General features: G+C 41.9%; 1 protein-coding gene across 12 annotated transcripts in view; it reads left to right on the top strand.

Moving 5' to 3' along the window:
* Positions 1-330: 330 nt before the first annotated feature.
* Akap9 (A-kinase anchoring protein 9) overlaps positions 331-27894 on the top strand; it is a 127092-nt gene continuing 99528 nt past the window's right edge. For 7 of the 12 annotated variants that reach the window (XM_028862654.2, XM_037203529.1, XM_037203528.1 and 4 more), the window contains exons 1-8: positions 331-558; positions 9119-9334; positions 15234-15281; positions 18048-18101; positions 18406-18567; positions 19237-19392; positions 20800-20997; positions 23960-26284. In XM_028862654.2, coding sequence (XP_028718487.1) covers positions 511-558; positions 9119-9334; positions 15234-15281; positions 18048-18101; positions 18406-18567; positions 19237-19392; positions 20800-20997; positions 23960-26284 — 3207 coding nt within the window. In that variant the 5' untranslated portion in view covers positions 331-510. The remainder of the gene's footprint in view (positions 559-9118; positions 9335-15233; positions 15282-18047; positions 18102-18405; positions 18568-19236; positions 19393-20799; positions 20998-23959; positions 26285-27894) is intronic. The other 5 variants (XM_028862678.2, XM_028862665.2, XM_028862662.2 and 2 more) reach the window with 3 other exon arrangements.

Raw genomic sequence — 27894 nt, 5'->3', positions numbered from 1 at the left:
GACCGTGGGCGGGCGGGAACCGGTGGGGAATAGAAGGGGGACTGGGGGGGGGGGTGTGTGTTGGGAAGGAGTAGGTGCCCTGCGGGCGCCCCTTAGCCTGGGCGGACAGACCGCTGCCGGGCGGTCCCGCCCTCGCCCCCGCGGCTTCTCCTAGCGGGGCAGCCGCTGCTTCCGCATCTGGAAAGGCACCGCGGAGCGTCGGGAGCCCCGAGTCCCGGGAGGCCCGGCGTCCTGGCGCCCCGACGCGGGTCGAGCCCGGCGGCCGGCCGGAGCACCTGCCGGGCCAGGCTCGCGGCTGCGCGGACGGCCCGCCCCGCCCCGTCCTCCCCCGTGTGTTTACGTGGAGACGAAGATGGCGGCGGTGACGGCGGGGCCCGTGCGGCCCGGCACGAGTCGCCCGTGAGCGCCTAGCGTGCCCGGGACGGCCGCGGAGGGAGCTCCGTCCGCCGGCGGCCGGCGTCTGAGCAGCCCTTTCCTCTCCACCCCGTGCCCGCCTGCCCCGCAGACGCCATGGACGAAGAGGACAGACAGAGGAAGCTGGAAGCCGGCAGGGCTAAGGTAGGAGCGCGGCGGCCGCAGGCCGTGCGGGGAGGCGGTGTCCGGGGGCGGGGGGCAGAGGCCGGCCCGGGGCTGGGCTGGGGGCTGGGGCCGGGGAGAGCCGCCCCTCTGGCCGCCGCGGAGACCTGATGACTGCACCGCCGGCCTCCCCTGTCCCGGGGGCCGCACCAGACCCTCCCTCAGCCCCGCTATCAACTGCTAAGGAATTGCTCTGCAGCCTCCGCCCTTTCACTTTCTGAAGGGAGTTTTGCGAGTCCTTCGGGCTTTGTGCTTTTTCTTTATTTTGAGAGACACCCGCACGCTGATCACCAGCCTGCTGCCTTTAGGTGTCACGCTGGCACTCTTGGGTGTGTGTGTGTGTGTGATTGGCCTGTGACAGCTGCCTCGGCAGTGGCTGGAGTGTGCCACAAGTGCCAACTGCGAACTTGGCTACACGTAGGGGCGTTTTTAGAAGCGTTTCTTTGTACATTTGTGTTGGAGGTCTTTGTCATGGCACGCGAGCTTTTGTAGCGTGTGGAATGGAACTTCTGAGCACCGAAAGGTCCTATAAACTAAACAAGACCTAGAGAATTGCTGTCTAATGTATTTGCTTTTGCTATGTATTTGGTGAGTTCGATTTTGTGTGGGCGTGCGTGTATGGCAAGATATGTAGACGACCCAGAATTATACGTAGGTATCCTTCAGTGGGCTTAATGAACAATTCAACACAACATGAATTGAATATAATGATTTCTTTCTGAAATTACCTGTTTGAGCTTACCTTTTGACCACCTTGCTCCCTAAAATGAAGTTACCTTTAAGATAGTAGGTTGCCTTTTTAAAGACCTAATTGTTAGCAGTCATACATTGGGACAATTAAGTTATGTTTTATACTGTTTTTCCTGTTGTACTGGCTGGTTTTATGGCAACTTGACACAAGCTAGAGTCATCTGAAAGGAGGGAGTCTCAATTGAGAAAATGCCTGCATAATATCGGGCTGCAGGGCATTTTCTTAGTGATTGATGGGCAAGAGCCCAGCCCACTGTGGGTGGCGCCACTCTGGGCTGGTGGTCCTGGGTTCTTTAAGAAAGCAGTCTGAGCAAGCCATGTGGAACAAGCTAATAAGCAGCACTATGGCTTCTGCATCAGCTCCTCCCCTCATGTTCCTGCCCTGTTTGAGTTCTTATCCTGACTTCCTTTGATGATGAACTGTGATATGGGAGTATAAGCCAAATAAAGCCTTTCCACGTTGCTCTGGTCATGGTCATCTCATCACAGCAATAATAACCCTAACTAAGATACCTAGGTTCCTTCTTTTCTTCTCTCACATTAACAATGGGAAGCGGATCAGTAAGGAATGAAGGGTGATAGTGCAGAGATACAGTGGTACATGCTCAGGATTAGTTTGATACAGAATATGTGCAGTAGCTAGCCTTTTGTTTCTAGAATATGGTTAGTTGACTTTCCCATAATCACCCTCTATGTAAGGTAAAGATTTAATGTGTCTGCCTGTGTAGCATTCTATAAATGGAGAAAGGGGAATCGGCATCTTTAGAAACCCACCTTAGCTTACCATTGTGCAACCTGAAGAACTGAGCAAGTTCAATGCATCGAAGGGATTGGAGATGTAGTGTGCATACCTTTGCAAACTTCAAGGCTTTGATTAGATAGTATTTTTCCTGTCCTTACTCCCCCCTCCCCTTCTTTCTTTTTTTAACAGTCTTAGACTATAGTCCTGGTTAGCCTAGAGCTCAGTGTGTAATCCAGGCTGGCTTCAGACTCAGTGGCAATCCTGCCTCCACCTCTGAAGTGCTAACATTATGCCTGTGAGCCACCATGTCCAGGTAAGATGTCTTATTGACTATGTCATAATTTCTACTGCCTTCCTAAATATATTCTTTACTAAATATGTGTGAGGCAGTCCTGCTAAGCTTTTATTACCTTCAGTAGACCTGCTTTATGATTAAGTTGCTGCCAATGAATACTTGATTTATCTTTAAAATAGAATTCAAATTTGGTTTCTGTGCCTGTTTCTTTGTCTTTTGAAAGTCCGTGTTTGGGGGCTGGGAGATGACTCAGTGTGTGAAGTGCTTGCTGTCCAAGCACAAGGGCCTGGGTTCATATTCCCAGCACCTACAGAAAGCTGGCCGTGGTGGCATGCATCTGTAACCCAGTGCTTGGGAGACAACGACAGACAGGAGTCCCTGGGACTTCCGATCCGCCCTCTAGCCAAAATAGCAAGCCTGAGTTTCATTTAGAGACACTGTCTCAAAAAATAAAATAGAAGGTGAAGAGTAATGAGGGACACCAGCCTCGGCCTTCTACAAGCACGGGCACATGCTCCCACACAGCACACAGTTGTGCCTGTGGGGCAAGTCTTTCTCTTTCAAAGGAATTTTTATCTAGACTTTTGCTTTGTTCTAGAATTGAACCTACTTTTCCCAGGGAGAGATATATCCATGAGGCATATAAGCAGCCCTGCTTGTGTACTGTACAGACATAACCTCTGGATATGACACGAAGAGAATCATTTTCAAACTTGTATGAGTGTGATAGAATAGTTTGCAGCCATTAAGTTTGTAGAGCCTGATAGCAAATACAATCTGTGTCATCAAAAGTATCACATGGACTTTTCATCTGATAAACATGCTTCTTATAATGAGGACTGAAAGACCTGTTGTAAATGTTAACCAGTGGCTGGGGTTGTGGTTGTGCAGTCCAGTGCAAAGCTCTAGATTCAGTCTACGTCACAGTCATTTAAAAACTAATTATTTGGCAAACCTATGCTGGAGTCCTGTCTTATGCCAGAAGTTAAAAATACAGATGAAGCAATGTCTCTGCGTGGGGGGTGGGGGGTGGGGGGGTGTCAGAAAAGGATGCTGAGTAATAAGTTCAGTGAGGGTGTAGGTAGTAGGTTAGGGTGATTTATCGTTCATATTTTGGTAAAATGTTTTAAATACTGTCCGTTTCCTGAAACACAGTATATAAAGAGACTCTTTATTATTATGTTAATGCAGCTTATAATTATCTAACAGATAATAATTATTCAATAAATACTTGCTTATTGAGTGAACAGAATAAGAAATGAGTCCTCTATGGGTGCTTCTTTGTATGTATGGCTATCCATTAGTAATTCAGAACTCTTAGAGAAGTTGTTCATTGCTGGCATAAGAAAAGAACATGTAAAACCATTTTCCAAAATCTATTTAGAAAATTGGTTCTCCATAATTCTTATTGGTGCTGCTCACAGTAAGGATGGGTCTTTCCTACTTGGTTAACCCTCTCAGGAAATACCCTCACAGACACACAGTGCATCTCATTAACACCCTACATGTTTCTAATCTAGTGATGCTTACAGTTGAAGATAGTCATCATATCTCCATGTCTCAATTTGTCCATATAACCTTTGGGAAAATAACGTTTTTTAAACCTAGCACTATTAGTGGGCATCTTTCCAACTCATAGTCTTTGTAGAATTATTTTAATTCTATATATACTATAGTTTATTCTCCTGCACTGGATTTAGGTTAGTATGAGACATTTCATAAAATATACTATAATGTATACATGACAAGCTCTTTTTAAAATGATTATTTATGTGTTCTATATAAATGAAAATTGTCAGTGGAACAACAACTTACCAGTCAATTTACCAAGAAAAAGTTTTAGGAATTGTGGTTTATGAAACTAGGTTATCAAAGATAATAATTACGCCCAATAAGCAAGTAAGAAATAACAAGAAAAATAACTAACATGGGAGATACCTGGGGGAAAGCACTAAAAGCTTGTGTAAGTTCTGTTTTTACAGTCCCAAGCCATTTCCCCAGCCCTAAAATATTTCTGTTATGACCAGGCAAAAAATGTTCAAATATCATTTTTAAAAATAATAAAACGTTATCAAATATGGTACGGTAAAGTGTGTGCTATCTGACATGAATATCACAGAGGAGAGTGTGACAGTGTTAACTAGTGTTAACTATACCCACTTTAGCATGATCCTGGACCTGCAATATTTTACTCCAGTACTGCTTGTGTTACATAGTTGGCATTTGTGAATGCCCTTTTTGGCTTTCTTAGGCAAGTTGTCATGTAGCCCAGGCTGGCCTTGAACTCCTGCTCCTCCTGGTCTGTGCCTCCTGAGTGCTGGGACTGTAGATTTGGGCCAACAGACACAGTGGCTGTCCTCTGCACTTTTGCTTTTCTTCTCTGTGCTTGCTGTCAGTCACATTGCTTTGGTTGGCCTTATTCCTTTCATTTTCCTGATCGCTAATTAGATGTTTTAGATTTGCAGCGACAGAAGAACCCAGAAACAGGGTTTTTTAGACTAGCTTGTGAAAACTCCAAGGAGAACAGAGCTCAGGTAATGAGGAGGCGTATGAGCCACTGGACATAGAATAGCTTTGGTTGTGAAAGTAGTAGGAACTTTATAAGAATGTGTGTTTGTCACGTCTGACCTCTGAAAAGGTTCTTTCCAAGCGGTGCGTAGGTATGTTCCTACCAGAGCAGTAATAATTATTATGTAAAGAAATCATTAAATCCTTTACACACACACCATACAACACACACACACACACACACACACACACACACACACACACACACACACACACGGTCTCACTCTGTAGCCCTGGCTGGCCTGGAACTCACTATGTAGACCAAGTTGGTCTCTAACTGAAAAGAGATCTGCCTTCCTATGCCTCGTGAGTGCTGGATTAAAGGTGTGTAACCACCTCAGCCAGCCCAATTTTAAGAAATCATACTCAAACTTTTATCTCATTTAATTTTTCACACTTTGATGAAATAATAGTCTAGCCTAGATGAAAAGGTCCTAATGTTAGAAACACATCTTTTGACTCATGAGCTTTGTCAATCCTCAGTGAACACAGCTAAGCAGATTATGAAGTCTTTTATTACATGACATTATAGAATTTAGCATATTTTCATATCTCATAGGATGTTCTGAACAGTTTTTTTGTTTTTGTTTTTTTGCCGGGAATGATTTATGTCATTTATGACATCCTAACTCTTGAGTTTAGCAATACATGATTTTTAGTCATTTGTTCTTGCTCAGGTTAGAGTAAGACTTTGGCTTGGGATCTGAACTAGTTCTGGAAGACAAATGTCTATGGACACAGTATCTTTCCAGTAAATCTTGCAACTATTTCTGTGACTACATATGTTAACATTTTTATAATTGGCTTCCAAATGGCAAACACAGATGGCTGGTGTCTGAATTTCCAGCATGTTTTAGAATAAATGTTTTCTCAGTGAATTAAAGTGTATCATTTCAGTGTCAGGTGGCTACCTAATTGAATAGCTTTTTACTTATCTGTTAACTTACCATTTTCAGTTTTAAAATAAAAATAAATAGCCAAAAGAAACTGAATATATAATATGATCTTTTTCTTTCATTTTTAATTAAACAGAATTTTTGCCAGAAAGCTGTTGTATATATTATTTTTCTGAGAATTTGAATTTTTAATTTTTTTTTTTAGAGAAGAGGAAGATTATAGTAGGAAGGATAGTTCTTTGTTTTCCATTAATTTAATGAGTAATTAGAATATTTTTATCCAATCTGAAGCTATGGGACTTTTAGAGTTGATAGAGTTGGGCATGCCTGTGTTATGTCATCTCAGTTATCAAGAGATTAAAATTATTGCTTAGAGGTATCTTCCCTAAGTGATGGTTTCCTTCTTTGATTCCATATACACTTACTGAGTACTGTTCTAGGTGTTTAGTATAAAGAATTGAACTAAAGACTTTGCCCTCATGGAGCCTTCTGTTTAGTTAAATCCCCTACCCCCCAAAAGACCTCATATACTCAACTAAAACAGACTGAAAGCAATGTATTTGTAATTTTATGTCTTTAGAAGCTGCCCATTCCAGATGCAGTTGTACAATCTACTTGCATATGTCTGTGTATGTCTTGTCTATGGGATTCAGTAGTGCATTCTGTTGCCTCTGCTTTTCAGTCAACCTTTCCATAATTGGGGGTTTTGTTTTGCTTTTTTCTATGTGCTTATACATCTGAATAAACACTAGATATAGATAATGATATGCACTAAAACAATTGGAGTTTGAAACAAAATCTTGATCCTAAAATCTTCTGCTGTTAATGTATTTAAATGAGAGCATGGTAGTGTAAGCAGCTTCTGAAATATGCTTGTAAGAACACTATTCTTAATATTTTTTTTTGTCATTGCATTCTCCCTGAGGGAACTTTTCTTTTTAAATGATGAGCCTGGACTTTCGATTCTGTTCACAGATAGTATTTTAATAGCAATCCAGCCAGTTTATTTTTAAGAATGAATCTCTATGCTACAACGCACTTTAAGTGTATCCCAGGGGCTTAATTCTCTACAAAGGGGCAGCTGACTCTGCACCTGTTCTTCAAGCAGACAAGAAGTCCAGTAACTGTGGAGTTGCTAAATAACTCGGGAGAACCCTGGTGTAGTGTATTTTCATATTGCATGGCACTAGTAGCTGCTGTATGTGATTGCTGGATGAATGTCTTTAAAATATAGGGCATCCATATGTGTATTTTTCTATAGTTGGTAAAGTTTAAAAATACTTTATTATTTATTCATAGTGTTTGTCATATATTTTGATAGTAATATTAACATCATTAATGATACTGCATTAGCATATTTTATAATAACTTAGCTATCTTTGTAATTAGTATAGTTAATAGTTATAGTAATTCTAGTAGTATAGTTTTTTTGAAGGTTCTAGGTCTTATTTTTGTTTTTCTTTGTTGTGATTAAAGAGCTCAAATTTAAGAAGTGGTGGTTAGTATTTGTTTCATATAAAGAAATTTTATAAAAAAGGAAGTTTAGGCTGGGGAGATGGCTCAGTATGTAAGTGCTTTCTTGTGCAAGGAAAGTTCAGGTCCCCAGCATCCATGTGTAAAGCCGGGCATGGTGGTGTGAGTCTATAATCTCATCTCGAGGGCAGCGGTCGGGGGTGGGGTGGGGTGGGGAGACGTAGATGGAGGCAGGAGGATGCCTGGAACTTGCTGGCCAGCCTACTTAGCCAACACTATGAGTGGTGAGTGATTCAGGATGGTACCTGAAGTCAACCTCTGACCTCAACATGCACACACTCAGGCAAGCACATCTGCACACACATACACACACACACACACACACACACACACACACACACACACTACTCACAAGCGTACTCAAAGAGAAATTAAATAGAGGGGAAAACACCTGTAGTGCAAGTCGTGAAACACACCAAAGTTGTTATACATTTTCTTTCAAGATTTAATTATGGTGGTGAGTGTAGTGTTACTAAAATCCAAGCTACCTATAATTATTGATGGTTGAAGCCTGAAGCCTGCTTTGTCTCTAGAAAGAAGAGGTGTAGATAATTTTCTTTTCATAATAATTGTACTGTGATACTGTTTTATAGCGACTACTCTATCGTAAGGATTGTCATGAGTGTTTTTCATCAATATTTTCAATAAGGGTTCAGCATAGTTGACCCATCATTGAGTTATATATGGGATGGTAATTCTGACTAGATGATGGTATCTTATGTGTGTCCTGGTTCAGTGGTAAAAACATTGTATAATATTAAAGAAGACTTTTACCTTTTACATTTTTTTCTTTCTGCCATGGTAGCAGAAAGTGTTTGCTGCTCTTTTGTCCCTGAATGTCTTAATACTCATCCAGTTTTTTTATATCTTTCATCAGTGTTTAACTTCTTTTTTTTTTTTTTTTTTTTTTTTTTTTTTTTGGTTTTTCGAGACAGGGTTTCTCTGTGTAGCTTTGCGCCTTTCCTGGAGCTCACTTGGTAGCTCAGGCTGGCCTCAAACTCACAAAGATCCGCCTGGCTCTGCCTCCCGAGTGCTGGGATTAAAGGCGTGCGCCACCAATGCCCGGCCGTGTTTAACGTTTTAATGATCGCTGTATCCTTGTTTTAATTTTTGTTGGCTACTTAAAAAAAAAAAAAAAGAAATCACAAGTAGTCCTGACTTTTAATTTATAGCAGATTAAATATCTCTTTTAAAAATAAACTTAAATAAGGAAGGCAGTAGATGGTAAGTAGATGATATGACTAGGCGGCACTAGGCTGTGGGATTCCTGACGATGGTGATAGGCAAATGCTTGAGGACTAGAAAGATCAGTCTCAGAAATTTGAATTATTTCTATTTCTTCCTTTATAGATAAGGCCACAAACCACACTCAGAGGTAAATCTTTTGGCCCAAGCTAATTATCTTTAGTTGAAAGTTAAAGTCCCAGAGAATCCATGAAGGACACACTTGACCTTGTGTGTGCCATGCTTTCAGACAGTTTGAAATCCACAGATGATCCTCCGAGTGCCTCCCTATCCATCTTCTGACTCTGAGCTGAGTTTCTTCCTTTCAGACATTTTCATTTCTTATTCCTGATTCAGAAACAACCAGTTTCTTTGCAGTGCGATAGTAATTACTCTATTAAGGACAGGACAAGTGTCCTTTGTTGTCACTCATTTTTAGTGATAGTTTAATAAAGTGACCCAGAGCTTTAATAATGATTAAAAAAAAAAAAAAAACTTAGATGGTAATGCCGCTTTCTTTTTTTCCCCCTATAGCTTGCTCAGTATCGACAAAGAAAAGCCCGACCTGATGGGCAGAATCCTAAGAAGCAAAAGAAGAAAAAAATTTCAAGCTTAAGTATTAACCAACAGAATGATGAGACATCCATAAATAGTTCTCAATGCGTAGAATCAGCCGGGAATCCTGATTCTACCAGAATGAGAGCTCTTCCCAGTGGACAAATAGAAAATCATGATCAGGTCTTTGCTGAAGTGAGTGCTTCCAGATTTTCAGCCCAGTTCTGAGTGGAACGTGTAATGAGAGTGGCCACCAGCACGCTGTGCAGTTTATGACTTTTATCCCTTCCTGCAAACTTCAGAAGTATGGTAGTAACTAGACCTAAAATATTTAGTAACCTCTGAGTGAGTTTCGTGAGCTTCATTCAACAGATATTTATTGACACTCACGAGGCAAAGATGAGGAAGGCAGATATAAAGAACGTCAGTGTGTTCCTGTCACACCTGTGCAGCAACAGTGCACCTGCTTCTCAGGAGGCCGGGGGTGGGGTGTGCCAAAGCCAGCCGCTCATGTGTGTGTGTTACTGGAGGGATAATATAAAAGTATGAGTAGGAGTCAGCTAGAGGTAAAAAAAAAAAAAAAAAAAAAAAAAAAAAAAAAAAAAAAAAAAAAAAAAAAAAAAAAAGCAAGGGACGCATCCTCTGTGCAGAAAGAAATACATTTGCAAAGATGAAAAGAGGTGTGGTGTGTGATCAGGAAACAGGAGATTCTATTTCATATGGATCCCAAAGTGATGGGATAGGGTGGTGGTAATTTTGTGGGTTTGGAAATTGTACCCAGCCCAATTCCCATATAAAGTGCCCGTGAATCCTAATTCCCCCAGCCACCCTCCCCCTTGTTTTACGGTGCAACTTTCTGAAATGGGTGTGGTGGTGGTGGTGGTTAAAATGGATTAAAATGGCTGGAAGGTGGTTGGTTCACTAACTAATACCAGAAATAGAGGAATGAGGTGCTCAGGAGAGTATTGGGAGGATGGGTATTACTTGAATTTTATGCTACAGCATGTTTATGTAGAAATAAGATTAGAGTAGATAGAGATTGTACTAGTGAGAGTTTCTTTTGCTGCGACAAAATACCATGACCAAAAAGCCAGTTGGGGAGGAAAGCGTTTATTTCTTTGGCTTATACTTCCACATTGCTGTTCATCAGTGAAGGAAGTCAGGACAGGAACTCAAACAGGACAGGAGCTGATGCAGAAGCCATGGAGGGATGCTACTTACTGACTTGCTTCCCCTGGCTAGCTCAGCCTGCTTTCTTATAGAACCCAGAACCCGCAGCCCAGGGATGGTACCACCCATCATGGGCTGGGCCCTCCCCCACTGATCACTAAATGAGAAAATGCCTTACAGCTGGATCTCACAGAGGCATTTCCTCATCTGAGTCTCCTTCCTCTGATGACTCTAGCTTGTGTCAAGTTGACACACAACCAGTCAGTCCAGGGATTTAAGCTTTGCTCACTACCCAGGTGGGCAATGGAGACATGTTATATTCCTTATAAAATGCAGTCACCTTGTCTCTTGGAAGTATGGGAATATGGTTTCAAAAAAGAGTGAGGAGCTGAGATTGATAGCACATATCAGAAACTTCAGCACGAGGGAGACTGAAGTGGGATTTCCTAGCTTTATCTCTGATATTGAAATAAATACCCCAATAAAGGCAACTTAGGGGAAGAAAGTTTGACTTACGATTCCAGCTTCTTATCCGCCATTGCAGGGAAGTCAAACTCAAGGTAGCTAATCCTATTGCACCTAACAACCCAGAGAGAGTAAATGCATCATGCCTAGTGTTCGGCTCCCTCTCTCTCCTCTTAGACAGTCCAGGACCCAAGCCCAGGGGAATAGTGCTATATAGAGTGGGCTCCGACTTTCCATATCACTTACCCCAATTAAGAAAAATTCTCACAGGCATGTCCACAGGCACGCCCTCATGTGGGTGAGTCTCACTGAGGTGATTCTAGGTTGTGTCTAGTTGACAGTTGAAGCTAAACATCATAGTGGAGGGAGGGCTGGGGAGGCAGGGGCATGCCTGGGCTGTGTAGTGAGACTCTGTAGAGGGGGAGGGGGAGAAAGCAGAGGGAGGCACACTGAAAATGCAACTATGTACTGTGTAAGGAGCATTTGTGCTTCACATGCAGGCAGTTTTACTTACACGCCTCAGTTGTATTCTGTAAAGCTGTTCCGGTGATGAGTTAGTATTCACTGAGCCATTCTTCTAAGGAAATCAGGGCTAGAGTCCTGTGGGCCACTGGTCCTGTTTGTAAAAGAGCTGGTACAAGGCTGGCAAGTAGTGAGTACTTACTTAGTGGTAAAAGCTCTTTCTGCATGAGCATGGTGACCTGAGTTCAGTTCCCAGAACCCACATGAAGGTGGAAGGAAATGGGTCCCCAAATCGTCCTTTGAACTTCACATTTGCCATGGTGTACAATGCACATACAACATAATAAATAAATTAAAACAGTAGTTGTTACATTGCCTGTTTATGTGTATTTATGTTTCAAGGCTCCTTATATAGTATATGTTGTTGAATCATTAGAACAGAAGTGTAATTAACATGTAGGCATTGAGTAAGAGGGCTTGAAACAGAAATATACACACATACACACCATGCCTGAGCAAAACTTAACTAATACACCTTCCGTCCATAAGACACATCACAACATTGCTGTTCTTAGAAACACTGGGCAGCACTAAAACTTTGTACTTGGGGTCATTTTTAAGCTGTGAAATCACCAATTAAAAAGTGCTAAAATGTGCCACTATGTACCCTGGAGGGTACTGACTTCACATTGTGAGAAACAGGAGAGCAAATGTTGCCCTGTTCTGTGTCATCTAGTATTATCTACCTTGGATCACTCTAAATTTTCCCTGTTCTGCTTATGTCCTCAAATGACCTCATAGATGTTATGAGTATTGATTTGGGGGCCAGCAAATAAATTTTATTAAGGAGGTGAGTTCATGAAGGCAAGAGTCTGAATAATGAAAACCAGAGATATTCGTAGATAGGTAATCTGTAAATATTATCTCATGGGTTTTTTATTTTTATAGTATACTTTGATGCACTAAAATTTTAAATTTTGAAAAGAAATGGTGAGGGGCCAGTAAGATGATTTAATGAATAAAATCACTTGCTGCCTGGATATCATGGTGCATACCTCTAATCCCAGCACTAGAGAGACAGAGGCAGGAGGATCTCTGTGAGTTTCGGACCAACCTAGCCTAGAAAGTAAGTTCCAGGACAGTCAGAGCTACACAGTGAGATCCTCTCTGGGGAACAAACAAAAACAAAGATGCCAAGCCTGATGGCCTGAATTCCATTCCCAGGACCCATGTGGTGAGAGGGGAGAACCAACTCCTGAAAGTTGTCGTATCCCCTGTGTGTAATGCGTTTTTTCAAAAAGAAGTGTTGTATTGTTTTGAGGGAACATTCAGCCCCCACATTCCCCCCTTCTGAAGGATTTGCTTAGCTTGTGTAGTGTTGTATATTTAGGGCTTTCTTTAGATGTACTTTATCCTGTAGAGGAGGTTCCTTTCCACTCTTGCATCATTGAGTGTTTTTATGTAGTTAATTATTTTGCAGCACTGGGGTTCAAACCCAGGCCTTGTGAATGCTCAACAAATACTTTACCATGGAGGTACATCCCCAGCCCTCAGTAATACTTTTGTCATGAAAGACCGTTAAATTTTATGGTGTTTTTTTTTTTTTTTTTTTTTTTTTTTTTTTTCTCTAGCTCTTGAAATGATGTTAATTTTAAAGGGCTGTTAGTATGGGTGAAAGCTGCTAGGAAACATGAGACCAGCCCTTTAGTCCCTTAACTTTTCATTCAGTGCCGTCTGGTAGTCTTGCTGCTTTTCAGGACGGATGTGACTGATGTGACTTGAGTTTGCTGCTGCTTCCCTATTCTGTGGTTGCATCCTCCCAGGGACGTTTTGCTCAGAGTTTTTGTTGCTGTTAAATTACTTTAGCATTATTTCCTTTAGTTATGACTCACAGCATTTAAAATACCCAATTTTAAGTTTTTGCATGTTAAATCCATAACCTGTGTATCTTCAAGAGCAGTTTCTATTGACCAATATTTTTCTTTTGACCAGGCCATACTCTCCCATTCCTTTGTGTGCCTTGTAATTTTTTAAATAAACATTTTAAATAATATGGCAACTCTGGCATAGGATTTGGTTTCAAGATGGATATTTTAAATTATGGCATATTGATACTTGGATTCTTTACTGTAGTTTACCATTTACTGTATTTTATCATTTTGAATGCAATAACTTGTTATTCTGCTTTTTTTCTTTTTTTGAGACAAGATCTCCCTATATAGCCTGCCTCTGCCTCCTGAGTGCTGGGATTAAAGGTGTATACCATCACACCTGGCAAATCATTCCATTTATTCTTTTTTTTGAGGGGGTTGGTTTTCTTGAGACAGGGTTTTTCCATGGGGCCCTGGCTGACCTGGTCCTCGCTATGTATACCAGGCTGGCCTCAAACTCACAGAGATCCACCTGCCTCTGCCTCCTGAGTGCTGGGATTAAAGGTGTGCGCCACCACCACCCAGCTAGTGTGTTTATTCGTGGTACCAGTTTTTAATGTACATTGTGTACTTAATTGTCATAGAGAGGGATTATGTCACAGAAATCTTTAGATTTAGAAGAGAACATCAGGCCAGGGACATGACTTCAGTCCCTAGAACCCCCGTTAAAATGCTGAGACGGTGGCTCGCACATAATCCCAGTGCTGGGGAGATGTACCGAAGGATTCCTGGGGCTCGGTGGTCACCTCGTCTCACCTAGTGAGTTCGGGTCAGTGAGAGACCCTGTCTCAAAGCAGAGCAGCAGCCATCCTGAGGATGGCACAGAAGTAGTCCTCTGACCTCTGTGTGTGCACACATGCACACACACACAGTCACACATGAATAAATAAGTGAGCAGAGCCTCATGAGTTAGGAACCATTGTTTTAGGATTTTAGACTAGAGACAAGCTTTTTTTTTTTTTTTTTTTTCTGCCAGCAGTTACTATTTCTTGGAAAGGCCATTGCAGAACTTGATCCTGAATGTTAAATAATATTTCTGTAGGAATAGATGAGGAATTAGGCAGTGATAGTTAATAATTATAAACTCTCTGAGTTTCATGTTAGAGGGTGTGTGTGTGTGTGTGTGTGTGTGTGTGTGTGTGTGTATGTGTGTATGTGTGTGTGTGTGTTGAACAGGAAAACAGCACTTTGGGAATTAGAAAAATTAGGATTTTTTTAAATTCTATTCCCCATGTCACACTTGAGAGTGTGACACACTTTGAATGCCACTGACCTCATACCCCAATTCTGGAACAAAGCAAAAATGTTTAATTTTTATCTTATTATTTTATATGAATGGATATTTTGGCTATACGGGTTTATGCTTGCTTCTGATATGTGCAGTGTCCATGGAGGCCAGAAGAGAGCATCAGGTCCCTTGGAACTGGAGTTACAGCTGCTTGTGGGCCTCCATATGGGTGCTGGACCCTTTCTTGGCAAGAGCAGCAAGTGCTCTTAACTGCTGAGCTATCTCTCTAGTCTTCTGCAAATGTTTTTAAGAGAATGCTTTTTAAGCTGTAAAAGCATTATAACAACAAAAGGTTATTTTTTTTCAAGTAATTACTTTTAGCATCAAGATCTGAGAATACTCCTGCAGAAACGACACTTCTGATAGTAGCATTTAGAACCCTGTTTTATTCATGAGTTGTAAAGTTTAGAGAAATCAGGCGGGAGGAGAGGGGGATCTGTGGTTGGCATGTAAAATGAATAGAAAATTTCTTAATAATAAAAATTTTAAAAGGTTTAGAAAAATCATTCTTTGGTGCTTTTGGCTTACAAAGGGTAGGTACTGTGTATAAGAACATGTTCTCTTGATTTTTTATATAGAGAAAAATTTACAGCTTAGACACTAATTCTTAAGTGAACTTTTAAAGGTCTGAATAATTTGTACTTGGTTTGGTAGTGTCTTACCTGGTTTTAGTAGCATGTTATGTAGTAGTTTTCACTATGCTGCCTACAGTAGTTGCCTAGTGGAAGTGAAATATGGGGGAAAGGCATGATTGTAAATTGTTTTACTTTTCTTTTAGCATGAAAGTGAAATTTCAACCACGGCAGACGATTCAAGTTCATTAGAGGTAAGATTAATATGTCATAATTTCGAATGCTATAATAAAAATAGTCATTTTTATCACTAGAAGTATTTGTTTCTTGTACATTTTACATGCTTCTGTTGCATTTCTATAAATACAATAAAGTAACAGCAGCATGAATGGTTAGCAAACTAAGATAATACTCTACTGCTGTCGTTTCCACAGTGTTAGCTGACATATTAATTATCCCGCAGTTTTTTCTTTAAATACTTAGAAATTCTGGTTAGTTTCTGGGAAAGACTTTGATGCTGGGTTTCTAGATGTAAGACCACTGTGAACTCTTATTTAGCACAGCAATTATTATTTTTTTTTTTGATAATTTGTTTTGAGTTAAGCTTTTCACAAGTGTTTGGGTTTGCATTAACCTTATGGACTTTTTTATTGGCACTAATGCTATGGTGGTGACTAGGTGAGGAACTGTTAGGTAGGTGTGCCCTCTTTATGACGTGCCCTCTTTGTGTGATGGCAATAAATATGTGTCATTTCTTAGTTTTTTAAATATGATCACCATTTCTTTGGTCCGGAGTTAGACAACATGAAAATCCTTCTCTTACTCTAAATGTCTCCTCAATTAGTGTATTTCATAAGTTTCAATGTGTTGCTGGTTTCTGTTAGAAAAACTCTTTATGCTCAAATTAACGTAGCACAATTTTATATTAATAATAAATTTGATACTTAACGAATTTAATATATTTTGGAGCTAAGAATATACTTACTAGTAGACTGGCCAGGAAAATAACCAACAATGAATAAATAAATGGGTATCTGATTCACACTACGTAAAATTTCCTCTGTGATCAGTATGGATTTAAAAATCACAACCTCTAAAAACTACCATTTAAGAATGCTATGCCAAAAAAGTTACCTTTTAGAATAGGAGAAGTTGAGACTTTTGAAGATAAGTACAAACTAAAGCCATTCATGTCAACCAAGATAGCAGTGTAAAAGATACTCTCACAAGTCCCACACACAGACGACAACAGAGACAGTCTCAGTCACAAAAGCACAGGAAAGAGTAACCACAGGAAGAGTAGGTGAGCTGGGGAAACATGGAAAAGCCGTTCTTGTCTCACTCTGCAAACCAGCAAGCACCTAATATGGAAGGGGGAACGAAAACCAAACCAAATCAAGAAAACTTGAAACACCATAAAACAATCAACAGACTTTTAGGAAATAGCAAATGTTCTCAATAATAGCACTAATTGTAAATAGTCTCTAATTTTCATTAAAAGACACAACTGGCTGACTAACAAAACAAACGTGAGAAATACATCTCACTGGCAAAGACACACTAGACTGAAAATGAACGTATCAGAGTCCATACACCAGGCAAGAGGAAGCCTCAGCAACAACACAGGAGTGGGTGACCTCGCTCCTGACAGAGTGCACTTTATGTCCAAGTTCATTAGAAAGGGTAAAGAAGGCTGCTGCATGTTCACAAGGCAGGATCAATCCGTTCTAGTTCTTGGAGCCTTTCAGTTGCCCGAGAGAGTGACTGCTCCGTAGAAGGGGATGGAGCCCTTTAAGAACTTGCCCATTTTCATGTTTGATCATCACTAGTTGGTCTCTAATGCTTCTGATGCCTTAGTCTGATTGGCTATCAGATCCTGGCAGGTAAAGTACTGACTCACTCCCAGCCTTCAGTACTCTGACTTTGGTGGAGCCGGGCATTGCTATGACCAAGGTTAACAACCTAAACAATTTGGGAACCATTGCCAAGTGTGGTGCTAAAGCATTTATGGAAGCTCTTTAGGTTGGGGCAAACATTTTTGTGATTAGACAGTTGGGTTTCGTCTTTTAGCATGCCTGTCTGGTGGCAGAGAAAGCAGTCGTGGTCATAAAACTTGATGATGAGCAGTGTACTTAAGAGCCTTCTAGTGGGGGCTCCTTCATTGTGCCTGTCAACTAGAGTCGCCTGTTGGCTGGGCTGTCAAAGCGATCTTTCATCTCAGAGAATTCTCAGAGAAGTGATGAAAAAGCCTTTTCAGGGGCCGGGGAGATGGCTTAGTCCGTAAAGTACCAGCTGTACAAGCTTGAGGGCCTGGGTTTGGTTCCTCAGGACCCATGTTAAAGCCAGGTGTGGTTGTTAGTTTCTGTGATCACAGCACTGGGGAGGCCTAGACAGGAGGGTCCCTGGGGCTTCCGGGCCAGCCATTCCAGCTGAATCAGTGAGTTCCAGGTTCAGTGAGACTCCCTATCTCCAGAAATAAGATGGAGAGTGATTGAGAAGACACCTGACATTGAACTCTGACCTCAGTACATACACCCGAAAGCCATAGCTGTCCATGGCCTATCCAGTTACCCTTTCTATGGAGATGCAGTATGAGGGAAATCAGTGGTGGTTGGAAGAGAAGAAGGTGCATTGTAAGCACTCGGGTGTTTGAGGAATGATTAGCCTTTGAACGTATTATGTCTTTTTGATGCTTGAACTAATTTTAAGTGAATCACTACATAAGGTTTTGCCAATAAGGCTCTTTATTTCAGTCATAAAAAGACTGAACTAGGGGAGGGCAATGACTGAATACAGTGCTTACCACACAAGCTTGAGCTTGGATCCCTAACACCTACATAAAAATTCTGAAAATGTGGGTCTCTAGTTCCTCACTGGGGAGGCAGAAACAGAGGATCCTGGGGCTAGCTGGCAAGTAAGTGTAGCTGAATTTGTGGTCCCTACACTCAGTGAAATACTCTTGTCAGATAAACTACATTCAGTTTAAGATCATAATATATCAAGAGATTGTTTTTATACAGATAAATGGCTGCTGTTTTGTGACAGAAACAGGAGAGTCTACAGACTTATTACGGGTACAGTATTTAAACACTCATGATACTAATGTTTTATACCGTGTAAAGGCATCCAGCTTACTAACCAAGCTTTTCCTGCATGGACTCCTGTTTGTTTTTAATATTTAACAAAAACAATCATCTTTTTATAGTGCAGAAATTCTGTTTATGCTGTTAAAGTATATATGTCATTAATAACAAAGCAGGTTTCCGTACTAACGAACTGCAGGAGGTAGGAATGTTTTCAAGTGACTTTGCTGTGAAATTTTAAATTCCTGAGGAATATTGCTAGTACTGAACTATTGAAAACCTTGGATTGATTTAGGAAGAAGAACTTGGCATTGATAATTCTCATTCAGAACAAGGAGCTCAGTCCAGTCAGACCTGTCTCAAAACGATGAAAGATGAACTGGCTGGAGAACAGCAGGAGCTTGAAGAACTGACTCAACAGCTGGAAGAGATGAGCGGGACTGAGGTTCTGACGCGGGTGCGCTCACTTCCTACGGCTCTGCTTTGTTACCGTGGGAATGGTAGTGAGTGTGTGTTCTTGAGTGTGTGCTCTTTACACACGGGGCCCTGCCACGGCAACTTTCAAAGCAAAAGTCATTTCATAATTTTTGTTCTTGTGCATAGATAGCTTAAACAAGCCCATTTAAAATGAGACCCCGCTGAACAATTTGGACTTTTAAATTTAACTGTGTAAAGTAGCTAGAGTGAAATCACTCTCTTTTGTGTAATCTGAGAGAAAATTGGTGGGAACCACAAAACAAGGGTGACTGAAGCCCATTAAGAGTGTCAGCAAGTCCTTGTGAGTCACTTGCTGGCCGCAGTGGCACCTGCTAAGCAGGGAAGTCAGGATGAAGCCGATGGAGCGGGCCACCGTGAAAATGACAGCAGGCTTCCATCCAGCCTCTTCAGAAACAAGCCGCTGTTACCTGGAAACACACGGGGCACTCCAGAGTATAAAGGCGTTTCTTCTCTAAGAAAAGATGGACAAGCCAACCCACATATGTTCTCTTCCTTAATGCAGATACATGTTTTCAAAGTCAGTTTTGAAATAAAACTAATTTGGACAGGCCAGTAGCTTTCATGGAAGATTATTTATTTTGAACAAACCCTAAAAGCTGACATTTACAGTCTTCCTGGTCTCTCTTAGTTACAGGAATTTGAGGCTGCCGTTAAACAAAGAGACTGCATCATTACTCAGCTAATTGCTAACTTGCAGCAAGCGACAAAAGAAAAGGATGAGACAATGAAAGAATTTTTAGAGTTGACAGAGCAAAGTAAAAAATTACAGATTCAATTCCAGCATGTAAGTATTACAAGTTTATTGGTTTTAGCAATGAATTATGTACTTTTTCACTTTACAGCACAAATCAATAATATGAAGCCATTTGCTTCCTTAAGTGTACTAAAAGAAGTACTTTAGTGTACTGAAAAAACCGGTAAATTTGTGTTGTTATAGTAACCAATAATTGTTTGTTTGTTTGTTTGTTTGTTTGTTTTTTTGAGACAGGGTTTCTTTGTGTAGCTTCAGAGCCTGTCCCCGAACTCGCTCAGTAGCCCAGGCTGGCCTCGAACTCACAGAGATCCGCCTGTCTCTGCCTCCTGAGTGCTGGGATTAAAGGCGTACACCACCACTGCTACCACCACCGCCACCTAGCATAACCAAGAATTTTAATTCTTATCTCGTGAGTAGATTCCTGCTAATATTTCAATTAAACTCCATATCTCACCAAGGTGGACGGAATACATTGTTGCAGATGGCACTCTTTAGTTGCATTGGGCCTTTGCAGTCCTGGTATGGCTTTGGTTAGGTTCTAGATGGTAACTGGACCTGCACATTCCAGTTACTCTATGTTTACCTTGGGAATCCATCCTGGCTAGTTTTCTGTCAGCTGGATCCAAGCCAGAGTTATCTGAAAGAAGGGAACCTCAATTGAGAAAATGCCTCCGTAACATCAGGCTGTGAGGTATTTTCTTAATTAGTGATTGGTTGGGGAGGGCTCAGCCCATTATGAGTGTGGGGAGGTGATCCTGCATTCTATAAGAAAGCAGGCATTCTATAAGAAAGCAGGCTGAGCAAGCTATGAGGAACAAGCCAGCAAGCAGCATCCTCCATGGCCTCTGCATCAGCTCCTGCTTCCAGGTTCCTGCCTTGCTTGAGTTCCTGTCCTGACTTCCTTTGATGATGAACTGTGATGTGGAGGCGTAAGGCATATAAACCCTCTCCTCCCCAGCTTGTTTTGGCCCTGGTGTTTCATCATTCAGCAATAGTAACCCTGACTAACACAGAGTCTGATTGTACTGATCAGAGTTTGATCGCAAGTAACACACGACAGCTTGAACTATCTTAAGCCAGAGAGTTTAACATAAGTATACAGGCATCTTCCAGAACTTAGGGGCGGAAATATAATCAGGACTCTGAAAGAGATTGGAGCTAGAGTCTGAAAAGTCACTAGGATGCAGAAGTGCGTTCCTGTCCACATTCTCTCTAGGCCTCAGTCCTAATTCCATCACTATATTTGCTTTCTCTGAATTATCATCTGAAAGGTAATCCATTGGTAATCCAAAGGTAGTCCAGTCATAGCAACAGCAGATCTCCACCCCCTGAAGTGAACTGAGGCTGCAGAGAGCCAGTGTCAGCAGAATAAGACTCCGGAAGTCTGCTGGCAGCCAGTCACAGTTTCGAGTGTTGAAGGCTCTTTCTGTCTCCCAGTTACAGGCCAGTGAGACTCTGCGGAGCAGCACCCACAGCAGCACTGCGGCCGAGCTGCTGCAGGCCAAGCAACAGCTCGCCGCCCAGCAGCAGCAGCTGGAAGGACAGGACCATCAGTTACAGGACTATCAGATAAAGGAGGAGGAACTCAAGACTCAAATTACTCTTTTACAAGAGAGAATTAAAGTACATGAAATGGTAAGGATGGCAGCCTGCTTTCACAACTTTATAACTTTCTTTATTATCCACAGATCCCCTCTCATCCCTCCTCCTACTCCCCCTCTCTCCTCAACCTTCCCCCCAACCCACCCCACCATTCTCTCCTCCAAAAAGGCAAGGTCTCCCATGGGGAGTCAGCAGAGCCGGGTACATTCAGCTGAGGCAGGACCAAGCCCCTCCCCCTGCATCCAAACTGTGCAAGGCATCCCACCATAGGTAATGGGCTCCAAAAAGCCAGTTCATGTACCAGGGATAGATCCTGATCCCACTGTCAGGGGCCCCTCAAACAGACCAAGCTACTTGTAATTTTCTTATTCATGTGTCTTATGTATATGAATTAGAAAATTTTATAATTAAGTCAAACTCTTTGAATATGGAAAATAACATTTCAAAAGCAATTGAGAATCTCATGCTAACAACTGTATATCTCACACTAATATAGTTAAGATAATACTGCCCACTGTTATGTTCCTTAAAGTGATTTGCATATGTTCACTGGAGTCTCAGTAGAGCCTGAATTTATAACTCAAATATCTTTTTTGTCCCATCTGAAGCATTCCTATCTATTTTAGCTATGATACTGAAATTCTGAAAGTATTTTTGTTACAAGTAGAATTTGGTTATAAAAAATAAATGCAGTTGATTCTCTTTATGCAAATTATGTTGCACTTCTTGCAAACATTTAGGAATTAAGGTTCTTTGGGGCAGGGGAGGGCATTATGTATGACATAGATTATAATCTTAAGTTCTAATAACAACCCATCCTGAAAGGTTTGCTTCCATTGATTTTTGAATTGAGAAATGAAAATTCAAAAGTGTTTTTTTGCTGTCTGCTCTACTCCCATACCAGAATTGGGATTCGAACTCTGTCCATGTGGCTGGGGGCAGGGCAGAGCTCTTGCCCCACACTGCCTTTTTAGTCATAAAAAAATGCCTTATAAAACATAGCAAATCAAAAGCACAATCTGATTTTGATTTGTAGGCTCAGAAAACTCATTTAGCTCTTACCTGAGTCCTGAGCTAGAGCAGAGGTGGACTCAGATTGTTCCGAGTTCAAGAGGCTGTTTAAAAATTCAAATGTAAGATCTTTAGTTTGCAATGGTAAATAATCATGGGGAACCATACATTTCTGGTCCTTTGGTTTTTATTTTCTTTCCATGGACAAATGAACTTAAAAAGACAAACACTAGTTACAAGGTTCTTTAGTGAGCAGATGGAAGGATGTTTGCACTCAGATGTTGTGGCATTAGACTGAAATAAACTGATTTATGCATCTCCTTGTAGGGAGGTTTATGCCTGTGGGCTGGAATTCTTCAGTCCTGTTTACCACAATTTCCTAACATTATTGAGTATGTTTGCATGGTTCTTCTGCCTCGTCAATGCTGTGAAGATGTGTATGCATGCCTAGCTCAGGGTATGGTTTTTCTAGAGAGACCGTAATTCTCAAAAGGCTGAAGGCAGTTGGTCTTTTTCCATGGACCGGACTTAGAGGGCACTCTCAGCACTTCCTTCAGAGGGCTTTCTTCTGGGTGAGCCTCGACAGTTTTTCTTTAGCTGTGTCATACATTCATTCCTAATTCCTCTGAATTCTATTTGCCAAGGACCTTTGTAATATAATTCAACTGCTTAAAATAACTGATCAGTTCTATAGATTTTATTTCATGCTTTGTATTTGGGTCTAAAGCCTTTACTCACAGAAAAAAACTAAATAGCAGATCCAGAACTTTGCCTAGGCCTCTGCTCCCCCCCCCCCCCCCCCCCCCCCCCCCCCCCCCCCCCCCCCCCCCCCCCCCCCCCCCCCCCCCCCCCCGGTTCTTTGGTGTGATTGGGACACAGCTGTGCTTGGTGTGGTGTCTGGGCTGAGCTGGTAGCTACAGCTTCATAATTGACCCCCAGTGGGAACTGTGGAAAAGGTTCTGCTCTGTTTTCAAGTTTCTGTTTGAACTGAAATTGTAGTTCCAGATCAGTGTGCCATAAACACTGCAGCTGTCGTAGATGCCGCTTAAATGCTCGGCAGGGAAATTAACACAGACTCACAGACTCAGTAAGAATTCTTCTTATTGCATAGCTCTTATCATTGGAACACCTTCAGACCACTAAAATTCATGGGAGTAACCTGGACTTATTTTTAAATCTTTTTCTGAGAGTATTCAGAGAGTGTATAGTATTATAATTAGCTCAAAATATTAAATAATTGGGATATCAATCAGTAATTTTAAAAGTGAAGCTATAAGAGGTTAGCAAGGATTTAGTGAGTTTTTTAATTATTACAATAATGTTTTGTCTGAGATTGAACTCAGGTAATCAGAGCCATCTCATCAGGCTAGCCATATTTTCTTCTTTCTTTTTTTCATTCTTTTTTGGCACTCCTGGAAGTAGAACCCAGGATCTCATACATGCTAAACAAATCAGGCTGGATATTTTTTTTTTTTTTTTTTTTTTTTGGTTTTTCGAGACAGGGTTTCTCTGTGTAGCTTTGCGCCTTTCCTGGAACTCACTCTGTAGACCAGGCTGGCCTCGAACTCACAGAGATCCGCCTGCTGCCTCCCGAGTGCTGGGATTAAAGGCGTGCGCCACCACCGCCCGGCTTAATTTAAAATTTTATTACATTTTTTATTATTTTAAATTTTTCATACACTATATCATTATCATATTCTTTCCTGTCCTCCCAGATTCTCCCCACCTCCCTTAATTAAAATTTTTTAATTACAACAAATATAATTCACTATTTCTTCCTAAGAAGGTCTGAACTGTGGTAGAACTGTTTGCTCCTAAGTGTCCAGGTGTGCAGACCTTATCCTGAGGGCAGTGGAGGGCTGGGCACAAGTGACTTTTTATAGACTGATGTAAGAAGTGACTTGCATCTGTCTTTTGTTAATAGGGTTAAGCAACAAAGTTACTAGAAATTGTTATGCTTTCTTTTCTTTTTTTCCTTCTGAAGGAACAAGATAAAAATGTAGAAAACTCTACTAATGAAATACGGGAAAAGCAGGCAATCATTGAAGCATTGAATACAAGAATAATAGAAGAAGAGAAGAAAACTGCTGCGTTAAAGAATAAAGTAACAACTGCTGATAAATTAGTGGAAGACTTAAAAGAACAGCTTACAGAAAAGGACCAAGAAACCAAAAGCTTCAGACTGGAGCTGGCCAGTTCTAGGGAAAAGGAAAAGCAGTGTTCGCTTGAAATTCAACAGTTAATGGGGACAGTTGAAGAACTCCAGAAGAGAAACTATAAAGAGAACCTAGAGACTGGCATAGTGCAAAGAATGGAAAAGGAAACCCAGCGGAAACTAGATCAGCTCCAGGCAGAGCTAGATGAGATGTATGGGAAGCAGATAGTGCAAATGAAGCAAGAGTTGATAAAGCAGCACATGTCTCAGCTGGAAGACCTGAGGTCCCAGCATAAGGGAGAAATGGAGAACACTTTGAAGTCACATGCAGATGCTACAGTCAGTGAAGAGCAGCTGAAGTTAATGAATGTGGCGATGAGTGAACTGAATATAAAACTACAAGATACACTTGCCCAGAAGGAAAAACTTGGGGAAGAGCTCTGTGTAGTTAAGGGGGAAAAATGCGCTCTGCAGAGTCAGTTTGATGATCTTTCAGAAGAATCGGGCTTCTTAAGAGAGCAGATTCAGAGAGCCAGGCAGACAATAGCTGACCAAGAGAGCAAGCTGAGTGAGGTGTGCAAGTCCCTCAGCACAGTCGAAGGCTTGAAAGCGGAGCTCGCTGCTGCGTCTGAGACCACGAAAGAGCTGGAGTTAAAACATGACGCAGAAATTACGAATTACAAGATTAAACTAGAAATGCTAGAAAAGGAAAAGAATGCAGTGTTAGACAGGATGGCGGAGTCCCAGGAGGCTGAGCTGGAGCGCCTGAGAACGCAGCTCCTCTTCAGTCATGAAGAGGAGCTTTGCAAACTAAAAGGTGACCTAGAAGCTGCACATCGACTTAATATGGAAAAACTTAAAGATAATTTGGGCATTCACCACAAGCAACAGATAGATGGCTTACAAAATGAAATGAGTCAGAAGATGGAAACTATGCAGTGCGAAAAAGACAACTTGCTAACTAAGCAAAATCAACTGCTTTTGGAAATTTCTGAACTAAGAGGTTTACAGGAATCACGTATTAATTCAAAATCAGAAGAAATGACTCTCCAGATTAATGAACTTAAAAAGGAAATTGAAATCCTCAAACAAGAAGAAAAGGAAAAGGGTGCGCTTGAACAGGAAATTCAGGAGTTACAACTTAAAACTGAACTACTAAAAGAACAACTGAAAGAAAAAGAGGAGGTCCTTCAAGAAAAATGTGCACAGCTTGAAGCAGAGAACAGCATTCTTACAGATGAGAAGACTGCCCTTGAAGACATGTTGAAATCTTATACCCCTACAGATCAAGTAGAAAGATTAAGTGCCTTAAAAGACCATAGCTGGCAGGAAGAAGTTGAAATACTTAGAAAGGAAAAGGAGGACCTGATACAACAATGTAGTCATCTAAATAAGGAGATCGAAAATCAAAGGAATACGTTTTCATTTGCTGAAAAGAACTTTGAAGTTAATTATCAAGAGTTACAGGAAGAGTACGCTTGCCTTCTCAGAGTAAAAGATGATCTAGAAGACATCCAAGCTAGGCAGGCGTTAGAGTATGAAGAGAGGATTAAAGCGCTGACCCAAGAGCTCCTTTTGCAGAAAGGAGAGCATTCTGACTTCACTGATGACAGAGCTTTTGTAGCTGAACCATTGGAAGTCAGTGAGGTAGTCAGTGAGGTAGTTGAAAAAGATACAACAGAACTTATGGAAAAGCTGAAAGTAACTGAGCGAGAAAAAGTGGAGCTCTCGGAGAAACTTTCTGTCGTATCCGAACAACTAAAGCAGACCCGCGACGAGGTGGACTCCCTAAGTGCAGAGGTTAGATTATTAAATCAAGACAAAGAACAGCTCTTGTTGAGATGTAGAGTGCTAGAGGTCCCCACTGACCCCAAGGGGACAGAAAATGCTGCTGAGTGCCCTGTGCCATTGAGCTCTAGCAAAGCTGGGCTTGTGACTGTGACAGACAGCCATCATGAAGGGTGTGGTTCTCAAATCAGTGAAGATTTGCCAGAAGAATCAAAAATAATGATAGAAGATAAAATTCCCTTTAAAGAAAGTGGGGGAGAAGAGTTAATATTGCTAACCAGAACAACTGAACCAGCTCATGGTATGGTGGAACCGTGTGAAAATGAAAAGCTCCAGCAAGAACTTTGCGTCCTCAAAGCCAAGCAGGTATGTCCATGTGTGATGGAAAATCCTAGTGAAAACACACATTGTACACTGAAATAGTTCTCACTTTCATGAAACAGTGATCTACATCCTTTCCTTCGGAAAGTGAAGGTGAGCCCTTTCATGTTGGTCTCATTTGTGCAAATCAGTTTCCATTTTTTCTTAAGTACTGTTACCTCGCAATAAATCTCTTATGTCTGCTGCTCAGAAAATAAGCTCAGCTAATCATTTTTACATGGTTTTTCTTTTTAAAGAGACTTTGTTTTATTAATTTTATATTATAATCATTTTAGTATCAAGATTATTTTTTAGAGTTTTTCATATTGATGTTTTCTAGTATGAAATTTCAAGTTTTCAGTTAGAATTCCACAATTGTTTTTTTAAAAAAACCTTAAGTTTTCTACTGTTATCTATATAAATTATTCAGTGGTTATAGAATTATATTTCTGGGAGGTGGGGCTTAAGGCCTAGAGTTTTCTGAATCTTATATCTGAATGAGGAAAAAATGATATTAACTCTCATAAGTCAAGAATTTTAAAAATGCATATATTTTGTTTTTGTTTTGTTCTGTTGCTTCACTAAAACTGACCCAAAGCAGCTTAGTTGTGGAAAGTAGTATTATTTGGCCACAGTTCATCATTAAGGAACTGAGGGCAGGAACTCAGTCAGGATTAAAGTAGAAAACCATGGAGGAATGCCACTTGCTACCTTACTTACTGGCTTATGCTGAGCTAGCTTTCCTATATAGTCCACAGGACTCCCACCTGCGCACAGGTGGTCCACAGGCCCTCCACCTGCCCACAGGTGGTCCACAGGCCCTCCACCTGCCCACAGGTGGTCCACAGGCCCTCCACCTGCGCACAGGTGGTCCACAGGACTCCCATCTGCCCACAGGTGGTCCACAGGACTCCCACCTGCCCACAGGTGGTCCACAGGCCCTCCACCTGCCCACAGGTGGTCCACAGGACTCCCACCTGCCCACAGGTGGTCCACAGGACTCCCACCTGCCCACAGGTGGTCCACAGGACTCCCACCTGCCCACAGGTGGTCCACAGGACTCCCACCTGCCCACAGGTGGTCCACAGGACTCCCACCTGCCCACAGGTGGTCCACAGGACTCCCACCTGCCCACAGGTGGTCCACAGGCCCTCCACCTGCCCACAGGTGGTCCACAGGACTCCCACCTGCCCACAGGTGGTCCACAGGACTCCCACCTGCCCACAGGTGGTCCACAGGACTCCCACCTGCCCACAGGTGGTCCACAGGACTCCCACCTGCCCACAGGTGGTCCACAGGACTCCCACCTGCCCACAGGTGGTCCACAGGACTCCCACCTGCCCACAGGTGGTCCACAGGACTCCCCCTGCCCACAGGTGGTCCACAGGACCCCCACCTGCCCACAGGTGGTCCACAGGACTCCCCCTGCCCACAGGTGGTCCACAGGACTCCCCCTGCCCACAGGTGGTCCACAGGACTCCCACCTGTCCACAGGTGGTCCACAGGACTCCCACCTGCCCACAGGTGGTCCACATAATGGTGCTATTCACAGTGGGCTCCAGCATCAATTGACGGTCAAGATGAACACCCACAGTTATGCCCACGGGCCAGTCTGA

This window comes from Peromyscus leucopus, chromosome 3, assembly GCF_004664715.2.
Source record: "Peromyscus leucopus breed LL Stock chromosome 3, UCI_PerLeu_2.1, whole genome shotgun sequence".
Classification (NCBI taxonomy): Eukaryota; Metazoa; Chordata; class Mammalia; order Rodentia; family Cricetidae; genus Peromyscus; species Peromyscus leucopus.
This window is presented reverse-complemented; position numbering and strand designations above follow the sequence as displayed.